The 13,153-nt window shown below is 46.1% G+C and overlaps 1 protein-coding gene across 3 annotated transcripts; it reads left to right on the top strand.

Annotated features, from left to right (window-relative positions):
- Positions 1–333: 333 nt before the first annotated feature.
- Positions 334–12,426, top strand: NUP54 (nucleoporin 54). 3 transcript variants are annotated; one of them, XR_009207899.1, is made up of 14 exons: positions 334–512; positions 2,049–2,210; positions 4,176–4,259; positions 4,365–4,502; positions 5,127–5,356; positions 7,465–7,652; positions 8,102–8,298; positions 9,087–9,141; positions 9,702–9,795; positions 10,262–10,369; positions 10,731–10,850; positions 11,190–11,300; positions 11,605–11,802; positions 12,035–12,426. XR_009207899.1 is itself a non-coding variant. In XM_040063857.2 (13 exons), exons 1-13 carry the CDS (start codon positions 461–463, stop codon positions 11,731–11,733), a joined length of 1,668 nt encoding a protein of 555 aa, XP_039919791.1. In that variant the 5' UTR covers positions 334–460; the 3' UTR covers positions 11,734–12,426. The 3 variants fall into 3 exon arrangements, 2 of the variants coding, with proteins under 2 accessions (XP_039919791.1, XP_039919792.1); XM_040063857.2 differs by having other exon boundaries at positions 11,605–12,426; XM_040063858.2 differs by lacking the exon at positions 2,049–2,210 and having other exon boundaries at positions 335–512; positions 11,605–12,426.
- The last annotated feature ends 727 nt before the right edge of the window (positions 12,427–13,153 follow it).

Below are 13,153 nucleotides of genomic sequence, written 5' to 3'. Positions count from 1 at the left end.
AAAGGAATGGGGGCGCTGCGGTCCCCGTATTGGGGAATCCAGGGAATGACCCCTGAGCGGATCCAGGAAGGGGAGACCCGCTGCTGGGGTGAGCCCAGGCTCAACTCCCAGCGACCTGAAGCTGAGAATATTTTCCTTCCTTTTCTAATCCCTATTAGCGCAAAGCAGGACATTTCCTCCCCGATTCTCGGGGAAGAGCTGTTTGGCTTTATTCTCCTTTATTTCCCTGTGTCTCTTGGGACATTATGGCTCTCCCCGCCCCTCTTCCTGCAGCCCGCAGTGGTACAGCCCGCTGGTGCGCGCCGATACGTCATCAGACGTCGCCTGCGCCACCCGGAAGCGCTTTGGCGGCGGCGGAAAAGCGGCGTGTGCGGCCGGTGTTGTTTGTGGCTGGACCCGCCGCGGGGGCTCGTACGCGCCTCCCGCGGGGGCCTCCGCTTGCCGTCCCACGATCGGCTCCATGGCCTTCAACTTCAGCGCCACGGCAGGAGCAGGGGCCGCCAACCCGACCGGTGAGCGCGGGGAGAGCGGGGCGCGGAGGAGCCGGGCGCGGAGGGGCGGGGCGGGGGGAACCGAGCCGCGGGCAGTGCGTGCCCCCCCTCTCCTGGGCAATGAGAGCCGCGGCGGCCGGCAGCGCGTGCCTCCCCGCCAATGAGAACAGCGGCCGCCTCAGGGACCCGCGCGTGGCCCCCAGCCAATGGGCATCGCGGTCCCCCTCACCGGCCCCCGCGTGCGCCCCCCACCAGTGAGAACCGCGGCAGCCGGCAGCGCGTGCCCCCCCGCCAATGGGAATCGCTGTCCCCTCAGGGACCGGCGCCTGCCCCCCCCCCGCCAATGAGAACGGCGGCGGCGGCCCGCGCGTACCCTGCGGCCAATGGGAGCGGCGGTGGCCGGCAGCGCGTGCCCCCCGGCCAATGGGAGCAGCGGCCGCCTCAGAGGCGCCGTCCCGCGCCCCGCCCGGCCCCCGGCGGCCCCGGGAGTTGCTCTTGAGGCGCTTGTGATGAGGTGGTGCAGATCCCTCGGATCAGCATTTTGCTTGCAATAAAGTCGTCGTTTGGACGACAAGATGCCCTTGGAAGTTCACTTTTAAGCAAGGTAAAAGGGGTTAACTTGTAAAGGAAGACCTTTTCCCCCCTTCTTTTGTCACTGTCAGTTATGGTGAGGTGTAAGACAGAGTGTTCCTTACCCTCACTTAGTAAAATAATTGTTGGCTCCGAACAAGTCCTTTGGACAGGACTCATCTTTACTGTAGTTAACCCAAATTTAACTGTCTCTTCTACTCTGGGACTTTTACGCACACTCTTTCTGGCCCCATCTGAAAGTGAAAAAAATCACCTTGTGCTGCCTGTACACTGAGGCAAGGATTATGACACTCACAGATTAATATCAGAAGGGAAATCTGGGATCACACTTCAGGACTTCCCATTGTCTGTCCAGCATGAACCCGTTTCAGCTGCTTCCCAGGGGTGCTGGATGCCTCAGTAAATCCAGCAAGGCTGAGGTGGTCAGATTTTGGGAATAGATCTTGGATAAGTCTGCCCTGGAGTAGCTAAGGCTTGTGTGCTGCATCAGCTGCTGGAGCTGTGTTTCCTGGTTGTTCTGCTGTCTGATTGTGTTATTTATATGGGAATGATTTATTCTTGCCTTCCTGATAGTTTATGAATTAATTTTGCTATTATCTGTTATATTTAACACAGATGCAGCTCTATAGAGCAGTCTTAGGCTGTTAAAATTACTCTTAATGTGAATATTGAATCACAGAGATGGTTTCATGTAGGCCTTTGAAATAAGGCGGGGAAGTGCTGCTGCTTTATGCGCAGTACAATTGAAAAGTAATGTCCTTACAGCAGCAGTGTGTGGAGCTTTTATCTGTCCTCTTTGTACCTGATAAATAATGTTTAATGCCAGTTAATACCTTTTGCTCTTGTTTCTAACTGTGCCTGTCTTGCCCATGGGGATGGAAAAATGCTTCAACTTTTCTTTCCTGGGACCTGCCTTTCACTCAGAACTAATGTTGCCTTGCTCTTTTTCTGCTTCCCGCTCGTCAGGATTTGGTGGGCTTGAAACTGCAAACTCCACTGCCAGTGGGTTTAATTTTGGGGGTTTCGGATTAACTGCTAATCCCGCGGTGAATTTTAATATTGGGAATTTCGGTGTTTCCACTACCTCAACTCCACCATTCAATTTTGGTAACAGTCTGGCAAGCGCAGGTAGATAACGCGTAAATACGTGTTCTGTGGTAAACGTTACCAGCAGGGGTCCAAGAATTACATCCCTCACTGGGAATCTGTGTCCACTACTAATCCTCATATCCAGTGAAGACTGGCCATAAAAGCTCTGGAAATGGAATGGGTTTGAGAGCCATAGGCTTGGAGGGGTTTTGCCTGTTAAATTCTCAGGGAATAACTTCTGAGGAAAAATAACCCTGTAGCCAAAAGTCTGTGAAATGGGAATGAATCCAAGTGATCCCAAGCAATCCCAGAGCTGGTCCCTGTGCCACGTTTCCTGACATGAGATTCTTGGACTACTGCAGTCATGTTTTCATCTTCCCCCGTGTCTCCTCATTGGCCTTGCGTTGGCTGTCATGAGCACCACATGCACCACACCTTAGTAGTTTCTGTGGAGAAACAAATTGTATACGACCGGCACAAAGTCAGAGCCCAGCTGTGACCTGTTCCCCAAAAGCCGCCGTGCATCCCAAAACCACCCTGCCCCAGCTCTCCGGAGGCGCCAGGAAGGCCCTGCACAGGATGGGTGCACTGGGGGCTGGCTAAGGAAGCCCTTTGTGGGCTTCAGATCCCATTCCCTGTAAAAACACTGGACTGGATGGATTTCTAATGCTTTTGTTGGTGTGCAATTAGCCTAGGGGGTCCCGTTGCTGCTGCTCATATAGGAATTCCATCCATCCATCCCACAGTGTCATCGCTCTCTGTCAGCGCCTCTCATCTGTTTAGTGCACTCCAGGGATCTCACTGGGGGTTATTTGCTGTGAACACTCTTGGGCTGGATTTCTTTGGCTTCATTTCAGCTGCTTCAGAAGAGACCGTGGATAGTCCATTTGATGTTTAATTTGTACTCTCAGGTCCCTTTTCAAGAAAGGATGGCTAAATTTGCTGTGAGTAGAAAGGTGCCTAAAAATGGTGTCGTCTGCTGGTGCTCCTGCCAGGGTGTCCCGCTCACTGGCAGGACTGAAACGTGGGCGTTACAGGGAATCATTTCTTGTGCCCACTCACATTAAGATGTTTGCTGAATGGAAATAAAATGCAATTGCGTATCAGCTTTGATTTATGCTTTTCATTTTGTTTGTGGACAGGAGGACTGTGAGTGCGATAGATCTAAAGAATCTTTTTTTTTTTTAATATTGACATGTGAGTTAGGAGAGGCAGCATCTTTGTGACAAATCCTTTGTAGCAGGCTGTCTTTTCTCATTTGAGCACGTGTAAGGGCAGCATGAAACACAGAGACCTTGGTTTCCCAGAGACCTTGGTTTCCCAGGCGGGTGAGCACCCCACAAGCTGCACCTTGGGCCAGCGCCATTGGCACCGCTGGAGCTCAGGTGCTCACTTAGGTCCTTCTGCTGCTGGCCCGTGACTGCTTTTCCTGAAAATCTGTGGAAGGCTGATTGCTTTTGCCTCCATCTTCCTGTTCTAGTAGTTGAACCTCCAAATGAGATGTAAAGGGGGGGATCATTGGGAAACAAGGCTTGGGGGGAAAAAAAAGGAACTTGTGAATTTTGCCTGTAAGCACAGCAACTGTGTGTGCCTGGCCTCAGGCTTTGATTTGTTTCCCAAGGTTAGGACTATTTCTAAAGTTCACAAAACGTCAGGTTGCTTATTCCTGAGAAAGAATCTAAGGAATGGTACTGTTAGTTGTGTCTGTCACTAGGGAGAGCACATCCCTCTGGTAAAGGAACGAGATGTCAGGTGACTGCTGCCTTTTTGTTTGCTTTCTTGACACACCATACAAGTTCTGGCTTTGTGGTCCGTGTTTTGTCCCCCATTTCCTTGGACGATGAACTCGATCCCCATGCTTAGTGTGACCTACATGCTTGTGCCATGTGCCATCCGTCTGTCAGCCCCTGTTCCCATAACACCCGAGGCGTGCCGTCGCTTGTCCCATTGTGCCCAGCTCCAGGGTCCGTGTGCCGCTGCTTGACCGCAGTCTATGTTCGGCAGGTGCCTTTGGAGGCTTTGGGACCACCGCCACCACCGCGGCAGCGGCGTTCAGCTTCTCTGCTCCCACCAATACCGGCACCAGCGGTAAGGGACTGAAGGATTGACTGCCTTGAGAACAAATCCAGGAGTGCTTTGGATTACGTGGCTGCTGTGCTCTTTTTCTCAATAATCATTTACTTGTTTCCCCAGGACTCTTTGGCGCTACCCAGAACAAAGGCTTTGGATTTGGTACCAGTTTTGGCACGGGAACTGGAACTGGCTTGGGTAGTGGGTTGGGAACTGGGCTAGGCTTTGGAGGCTTTGGAACCCAGCAGCAGCAGCAGACCAGTGAGTATGGCCTTTGGATTTACCCATCCTGTAGCAGTGAAAGCCAAGACTGACACCTTCAGTTACTTAAGGGTAGCGGGACAGACGTGTGTTGTAACAGGAGGCTGTTACACTTAAACTCTTAAACTGGAGCTCAGTCAAGTCCCTGAGCTTCCAACAATATTTATCCCTTTGGTTTAATGCTGGTAGAAAATGAAGCTAGAGAATTGATGTTGCAGTCACAGCATTACAAGAAGGGGGAGGAAAAAGGCTTTGAGGTTAATATAAATGGGTGTTGGATTATGAGCAGCTTCAGGCTCTGAGTCCACTGAATTTGTAGTAGCCAGCCTGCCTCTCCGATTTAGATATTGAGGGTGCCAGATGATGACATGGATCAATAAGGTATCTTGTTTAAAAAGAAAAAAATACTTCTTCTAATGTAGCATTCAGGAACTTCTGTTGTAGATGAAGAATGGCTGTAAAAAGACACTTAAGAAACACAATCTGAGATTAATCCATTTATTCATTCTGTGTTTTTATTTGGTTCTCCGAATATGGTAAGAAGTGATGCCTGTGATAGGCAGATGGTAGGTGATAGCTTGGTTACGGTGGGGGAGTTAATTTGTTTCTCTTCGTCCCACCCAGCATTAGGGGGCGGGTTGTTCAGCCAGCCTGCCCAGGCACCTGCTCAGTCCAACCAGCTCATCAACACAGCCAGCGCCCTCTCAGCCCCGACACTGCTGGGAGATGAGAGGGATGCCATTCTGGCCAAATGGAACCAGCTCCAGGCCTTCTGGGGCACGGGCAAGGGATACTTCAACAACAACATCGCTCCAGTGGAGTTCACGCAGGAAAACCCCTTCTGCAGGTTTAAGGTATGGCATTGTTCAGCTGCCCACAGAGGGCGCCCATGCCCTTACTCTGCTGAGTCTGAGCATCTCGTGGGTGTTAAATCAGATTTTGTCGTTGGTAAGAGTATTCTGAAGCAGTGTTTTTCCAGGTAATCTGCACAGTTCTGATGTATTCTCATTAAAAGGTTTGAAGATGCTGGAAATCTGGGTGGTGTGGAGGGACTAGATAATGAGCCCAGGTGTGGATCATGAAAGTAACATTTTCATGTGCTAGCATTCAGGTTAGTGTGTGTGTACTGGGAACAGATCTCTGGAAATTAATTTTTGTGTGCATCTGTGTATGTTACAATAAGACAAAGAAAATTAAAAATAACCTTGTCTGAAAGAAACTGTGAACATTTGGAATAAGAGCTTCAGGGTCTTTCTTCATTGCTTTGTCTAGATTAAAGTAACCTCTGTGAACCTGGCCTGTGCCAGCTTTAAAATCCACCAGCCTTCAGCCTTCTTGTGCCTTTATCCTTGCCAGTGCTGACTCCATTCTGTGTATAGAATCATCAGCAGTTCCAGATCTTGCTTCTCATGTCGACAAAGAATTTGTGGCTCTCCATCCTCCGCAAATCCCGCACCTGCTGACTGTCTCGCTAAGCCTCGAGCTTGTGAGGGGATTTGGGGCAGGCGTGGTGATACCCTCCTTCCCTGAGCTGATCCTTTGGAGTGCGAACTTTGTGCCCTGAATGTAGGTTAATAATTCATTAAGTCTAGTGTTGATTGTGCGCTTTGTGAGACATCTGTAAAATTTCTGCAGCGACTCTTTCTGCCTAACAAATGCTCGGTTCTGTTGCGTCACCGTTTTCAGTGTTGCCTTGAACATTTTGTTGGCAGTGCACCTGAAAGCTTGTTTTCTTGTAAAGTTATTGTCTGAATTTGCTTTCACGGTTTCTGAGCTTTGAAAGCTTGCCCAGTGTAAGTTCTGTGTTGCAAAATCAGCTATTTTAGAGTTTCATTTACTAAAAAGAAGAGTTTTCAGGTTAGACAATGCCAGATATTAGGTTTACTCTTGTCCCAGTGACTGGAGTGTTTGTAATGCCCTGATTTCACGTGCCTTAAGTGAAATACTGACAAGTTCCAGCTGTGCCACCAGTGGAAGATGCCTGCAAAAAATAGGGGAGAAGGTGGCACAGGGATAGGAAAAAAGTGTCTTAAGCTAGTTTGGTTCCTGCCTCTGGAAACATCTGGCATCCGATAAGAAAGAGGCATTACACAAAGGGTTCCATGGGAATCCATTTGTACACAGCTCCAGCTCTAGGGCACATGAGAAGCATACAGCTCCAGACCAACAACGCACATTGCTAAGATACATGTTACAGGCTGTTGTTCGAAGGACCACAGTAAAGACAGTCTGTTCTAGTTTGAAAATACTGTGTTGCATAAAGAGATCAAGGAAAAGTTATTTATTTAAAGCAGAAATACCAGAGGTGTCATGTGCTTAAAAACAAATTCTTCCTTAGCTGTCACTGTTGTGCTCCATGACAGGATGGCTGGTTCTGCAAGGCTCACTGTGGCAGTGGATTACCCTCTGCTGACAAAACCGGGCTCCTGGGCATGTCCTCAACTCGTTTCTCTCTTCAGCTGAATTTGCATGAGGGGAAAGGTGCAGGACACCCACCCACAAAGTGTCAGGGCCTCACAAAGTCCCCGCTGCCCACCCTGTCACTAGTGCCATGTTGGGGTGGCAGCTGATAGGCAAGAGGAGGTGAAAGCTACAACTCTGCTTTTGCTTGTAATAAGGTCTGATCCTCTTGTTGCATTTGCAATTAGAATAAGGGTCAGTTTGTAAAATGCTCCTGATTGCTATCAGCTCTTCTGTGTTGGCAACTCCCCTGATGGGAAAAGGATTCTTAGGAACTCTTTGTAAAAATCCAAACTGTTTCAAAAGCTGCTCTAATGAAGGCTGTGTGAGAGAATGATTTAAAAGGGGATTAATTTTATGTTTCTGCAGCTCTGAATACATTGTGAGTTAAATTTTGAGCCAGTTGCTCTAAAAATGGAGGTATTTAGCCCCTCCCCTTCATGCCACAAGGATATGCTTTTGCTAAGTAACATACCTTCATTTTTCATTTGTTCCTTGGCAGGCTGTGGGTTACAGTTTAATGCCCAACAACAAAGATGAAGATGGCCTTGTGGTCTTGGTGTTTAACAGAAAAGAAGCAGATATTCGAAGCCAGCAGCAGCAGCTCGTAGAATCACTACACAAAATTTTGGGAGGAAACCAGACCCTTACTGTCAATGTTGAAGGTGTTAAAACGATGCCAGATGACCAGTACGTGAACTTCCCACAGGTTGCCCATTTCTATTGCATGCTGGAAAGGGTTGGTGCCTAAGTCTACTGTCCCCCCTTCTTGATTTTAGATGTGTTCATCCTGAGTTTGATTTGTATCCCTTATTCCTTCATATAGTTTTTCTTATGGCATTAAGTCCAGTACCTTTCCGGAGATTTTAAGTTATTTTTAATGTAGTACTAGTATCACCATAGAATATGGTTGTTACAACTGGGGAGAGCGGACAATGTAGTTAGTGGTATTTACAGCTTGCTCAACTCCCTTGCTGCGTTGAGCCCTGCAGCTACTGGTACTTTACATCTCACTTGGCTAAAGGAAGTTAAAAGTCATCTGGGAGAAGTGAGAGCTTGGATTTTGGGTGGTTCTGTATTGTGTTAGCTCCGATGTGCTGCTGGCCTTTTCCTGACCTTCTGCATTTTGCCTCACTCAGGACAGAAGTGATCATTTACGTTGTGGAGCGCTCGCCCAATGGCACCTCGAGGAGAGTTCCCGCAACGACCCTCTACGCCCACTTTGAGCAAGCCAACATCAAATCATCCCTGCAGCAGCTGGGGGTCAGTCTGTCCATGGCCAGGACAGAGCTGTCCCCGGCACAAGTCAAGCAGCTCCTGCAGAACCCTCCTGCCGGTGCGTGGGCTGGGCCTTTTGGGCTCTCCGGGGAAAAAAAACAGGTGTCAGCCTGCTGGAAAACACCTGTGAAAAGAATAAGAGGAAAACAAAGTTAAATATCAGAATAATCGTGTCCTGTACTCACTTGCTAGTTTTCAGATGGGTCTCTTAGCTTGCCTATGTGGTCACAGACAGTGCACATAGAGCTTTGGTTTAGGGTAGGTAAGGGCAGTTCATGTCATTTGATAGATGACAACCTTTGTGTCTATATCTTTTATATATATATATATTTTATATATATATATGTTTAAGATATGAAAGGTTATGAAATGTGGATTGGGAAAGGCACTGGGCCTAGTCTTGCTTAAATCCTGCTGGGATTACTTTGCCAACTGAATTGGTACTTCGATAAAAAAATTACTGACTTTTTAAATATTAGTTTGTTTCACACAATAAGCAACTTTAAGAGGACAGATGACCCAAGTGTGTGTATAGTGGGAGCAGTAGGAATTTCTCCCTTTAAAGTATAGGTTATCCAATGGGAGCACCTATTCCTTTCCCCTGCTTTCAAACCTGCAGGAGTGCTTGACAGCCTTTGGGTCTGAATTTACTGGCCCTGCTCAGGATCAGGACTTTTAAAAAACTACCTTAGTTTAATTAGTCTTAATTTGTGTAAGAGGCATTTGGGTTAGCATGGTTCATAGGGTTTTTGTATTTCACAGCATTTTTTCCTGGTTAGCACTTGTAACATCTCTCTGTTGAGATATTAATATTAAATTTTTTTTTCTTTTTTTTTTTTCTTTTAGGTGTTGATCCTATTATATGGGAACAAGCTAAAGTTGATAATCCTGATCCTGATAAGTAAGTCCAATACTTCTGTCCAAGTACTGAAGTATTACAACAAGGCTTGGAAGGGGGAGAAAGAGATGGTAATTGCATAGTACCCTTCAAGTAACTTGCAAGAAAGTTACTTGAGTACAGCTTGGCCAAGTGCTGATCCTCTTGAAAGCAGTGAAGATTACTGGAAGTGCCTGTCTTAATTCCTTTTCCCATTTAGGTGCTTAGGAACTGTCAGGATAAAGAGTCTTACTTGGGTTCACTGGAGGTGTGGTGTCCTTTACATGGATTAGTTATTGTGACTTAGTTTTTGCAACAGTTATGGTATTTTTCTCTTGCTTAAGGCGATGCACCTTTGTACCCTCCAGTGGTTACAGATAAATCGGGCTAGTTTCTTTACGAAAAAGGAACAGGTTGTTGGGAATAGTGAGGACTCTAGAGTTTAGCAAAAGAAGATATGGTTATGTATTAATTTATAGAAGACCAACATAATCTGTAACCTTATATTAGATTCTGTTGATAATTACTAATCCTTACCATGTGTCCAGTATAAAAACATATACAAAATATTTGTGTTCTCATAGGCTTATTCCTGTGCCAATGGTGGGTTTCAAGGAACTGCTGAGAAGATTAAAGGTCCAGGATCAGATGACCAAACAGCATCAAACTCGATTAGATGTAAGGTTGCTCATCTTTATCTTGAATTGCTGTTGACAAAGGGTGCGTTATTAAGTGCACCTGTCCCTGCGTGTTCACAACTGAAACGTGAACCATGTTCTTAATATATTCCTTAAATAGACCTTTTGCCCAAAAACTGAGCAGTGTGGTTTGGCTTTCATTTGTTTCAGGTTCAAGCCTACTGTTTTGTTACAGGCTAATCCACACCAGCTCAATTAAGTTGTATTGGCATGGACTTTTAAATTTGGGCAATCAATTTTCCAATGCCTTCTGAAAATCCCAGTTGCGTACAAAAATAAACGCAGAGCAGTAGAGGTAGAAGAAAGCTTTCTAAAATCATCTGAGTCAAGGACGCTAAGTTGCTGGGCAGTGTAGTGTCACGGAACTCACAGTTTTAAATGAGGCCTAACATGTTCTGTTACCAAAAACTTCTCTGACTTCCATCTGACTCCCATCTCCTCTGCAGATAATATCAGAAGATATCAGTGAGCTGCAGAAAAACCAGACGACAACTATGGCAAAAATTGCACAGTACAAAAGGAAGCTGATGGCACTTTCGCACAGAACTTTGCAGGTAACAGGGATAATCTAAATAAGTCCTTTGACATAGTCTAGTGCCACAAGCAGTCTCAGAGGGAAGGAGAATCTGTTCCATTTTGTGCAGGCCAGTGCTGAAAATGACTTCAGCTAACAGGTGTTCATTTAAATACCAGGCAGAGCTGTAAGGGAAAGCTTCAGATCTGCCATACTTGGGAATCTTCTCTCTCTCTTACCCAAAACCACAGGACTGCCCTGAGGTCCTAGAGCAGCAGACTAAATGATACAACAAATCCAGTGAGAAACAGGCTGAAGGAAGGGCAAAAGATGTGGATGGGCTGGTGGGGAGAGGGATGGGCCCCATGTTCTCTAATGAACGTCAAAGGCTTCTTTTGTAGGTGCTAATAAAGCAGGAGATCCAAAGGAAAAGCGGTTACGCCATTCAAGCAGATGAGGAGCAGCTTCGTGTACAGTTGGATACAATTCAGTGTGAACTTAATGCACCCACGCAGTTCAAGGTGAGTGGCTGACAGTTTGGCCAGCAGCTCTGGGGTTTCCTCACTAAAAACATGTCAGTTTTCCAAACCACATGTGTGTATTGGTTGTGGGAGGCTTTCAGTCTGGCAGTGTGAGTAGGTTGTAGCATCATGCTCTTTGCTGAATAGCCAATAGGTATTTCAGTAGTTTTGAGTTCTTGGAAATACTGGAGTGGCTTACCCTTTGCATGTCTTCCAGAACATCTAAAAATTGAATGAGCAGCAATGTTTCCAGCCCTGGAGACTGAAGGAATGGTAGATGCTGGAGCTCTGCCAGCTGTAAATGGGTTGTGTTTGATTCCAGCCTGTTCCTCTTCCCAGGGCAGACTGAATGAGCTCATGTCCCAGATCAGAATGCAGAACCACTTTGGAGCAGTGCGGGCTGAAGAGCGCTATTACATAGATGCAGACCTCTTAAGGGAAATCAAGCAAGTAAGTATTACTGGGCAGAATCCTGGCCTACTCTTTGAACTTCATCATTTAAGCCAGACACACTCTGACTGGATCTAGAATGTCATGTTCTTGCCTTGTTTGAAGGCATCCTTTTAATTTGTCTCAGTGCCAGGGCACTGTTGTACAAAATCACTCTGTGGAGATAGGCTGTTAGTACAGAAAATGCTGTTATTCCTTCCTCTAAGAAATCATGCCAGGCTTTTCAATGTGCCAGTGCCACACTTTTGAGGAGTAAGTCTGTGAAGCTGAACAATACTCACACTGGTTTCTGAACTATCTGCAGCACCTGAAGCAGCAGCAAGAAGGGCTGAGTCACCTAATCAGCATCATCAAGGATGACTTGGAGGACATCAAGCTAATAGAACATGGGCTGAACGAGAGCATTCCCATCCGAGGGGGAGTCTTCAGTTGACTGGTGGAGGTTTACACAGAACACGGTAGTCGAGTTCATGGCTCACCTTCCAAGGCTAAAACTGTTGAGGTAAAATAAAACGCATATCTTGTAGGAGCAAATGGTATTTCGTCTGTTACTTTTAGAATTAGCAAAGCCTCTTCTAAGCTTTTAAAATTGACCTTTGGAAGGTTTATATTTTATAAAGCTGTATATGCTTTAACAAAAGAAAGAAAACTGAATCTGTTCAGATACCATTTTACTATAAAATTATATGTACTATTGTACATTTTTTCTTTTTTTCTTCTTTTTTTTACAACAGCATTATCCTAAAAATGCAGTACTGAGGGGATTGTTTCACTAATGACTCGGTTTGTGGAAAGCTTAGCCCGCTTCCGTGTTTCTGTCAGAACAATCAAGTAGCACCATTGTATAAACAGCTAATTTAAATCATTACAGAGATGTTTGTTGCTATAACTATGTTGTTCTCTGCAATACCAGTCAATTACTGGGGCAAGCTGCAGAAAGTTTGTGTTTCCAGTTTCTGTCTTTCCTTTGGACTGCAAGGATCTGAAGGTTATGTTTTGATCACTCAACACATGTGAATTATACAAAGCTTTGCTGCCCCTCTAAGTAACAGAATGTCTGGACGTTGTCTCCTGCCTTTTTTTTTAATTGCCCAAGAGTAATAAATTCAATCTGACTTTGTAATAAGTGGTGTGTGGTGTTGGCTCTCAGTGACATCAGCAAAGCAGTGATGCTTCTCACAACTCCAGGTAAGTGTGCTTTCCTCTGCTCTGGGCACTGCAGGCTGTCAAACGTAGTGCCACCGAACTGCTTGGCAGCCTCAGTCCCCAAACCAAAATGAAAGGTGTGCGGCCCTTCGATCCTACCTGGTAGCCAGCGCTGCAGAGCAGGTACCTGCTCACTCCGTGCCATGGAGAGAGACCCACTTTCCCTCTCAGTACAAAAGTCACTGAAAATAACTGAAACAAAAATATAGTGTTCTCTGCAGTAGGAGTTTGTACAGCAGAAAAAAACTGGAAGTGGCAAAATAATTTTGTTCATTAGCCATCAAAATTAATTTCATTCATTAAATTTGAAGGATGGAAAATTAGAAAAACAGCTGCTATGTGCTGGAAACTGTGTTGTGCATTTGAGAGTGTGGAAGCATGATTCCATTACAATTGAAAAAGTGTATGTGAAACTCTAGTTAAGGGGGAACAGGATTAGTTTCCTTTTGGAAGCGTAGTTCCAGTTAATAAACTGTCGGCACTGGGCCATGAGCTCTAAGATTCAGTGAGACTAGAATTCTCTTTTGGGGGCTAGGTTAGCAGTCTTAAGTCTTCTGCCATGGGGCCCCTGCCAGACTGTGCTGCTTGTATTTGAGAAACACATTGTTCTTGTTCTGCAAACTCTTCATGCTCCACCCCACTTCACA

This window comes from Hirundo rustica, chromosome 5 (assembly GCF_015227805.2).
Source record: "Hirundo rustica isolate bHirRus1 chromosome 5, bHirRus1.pri.v3, whole genome shotgun sequence".
NCBI lineage: Eukaryota > Metazoa > Chordata > Aves > Passeriformes > Hirundinidae > Hirundo > Hirundo rustica.
The sequence above is the reverse complement of the archived record's forward strand: the minus strand, read 5'-3'. Positions and strand labels throughout refer to the sequence as shown.

Coding starts and splice junctions, on each gene's coding strand:
- NUP54 (XM_040063857.2), top strand. CDS start 461: ATGGCCTTCAACTTCAGCGCCACGGCAGGAGCAGGGGCCGCCAACCCG. Junction 4,260..4,364: donor CACCAATACCGGCACCAGCG/GTAAGGGACTGA, acceptor TTGTTTCCCCAG/GACTCTTTGGCGCTACCCAG. Junction 9,796..10,261: donor AGCATCAAACTCGATTAGAT/GTAAGGTTGCTC, acceptor TCTCCTCTGCAG/ATAATATCAGAAGATATCAG.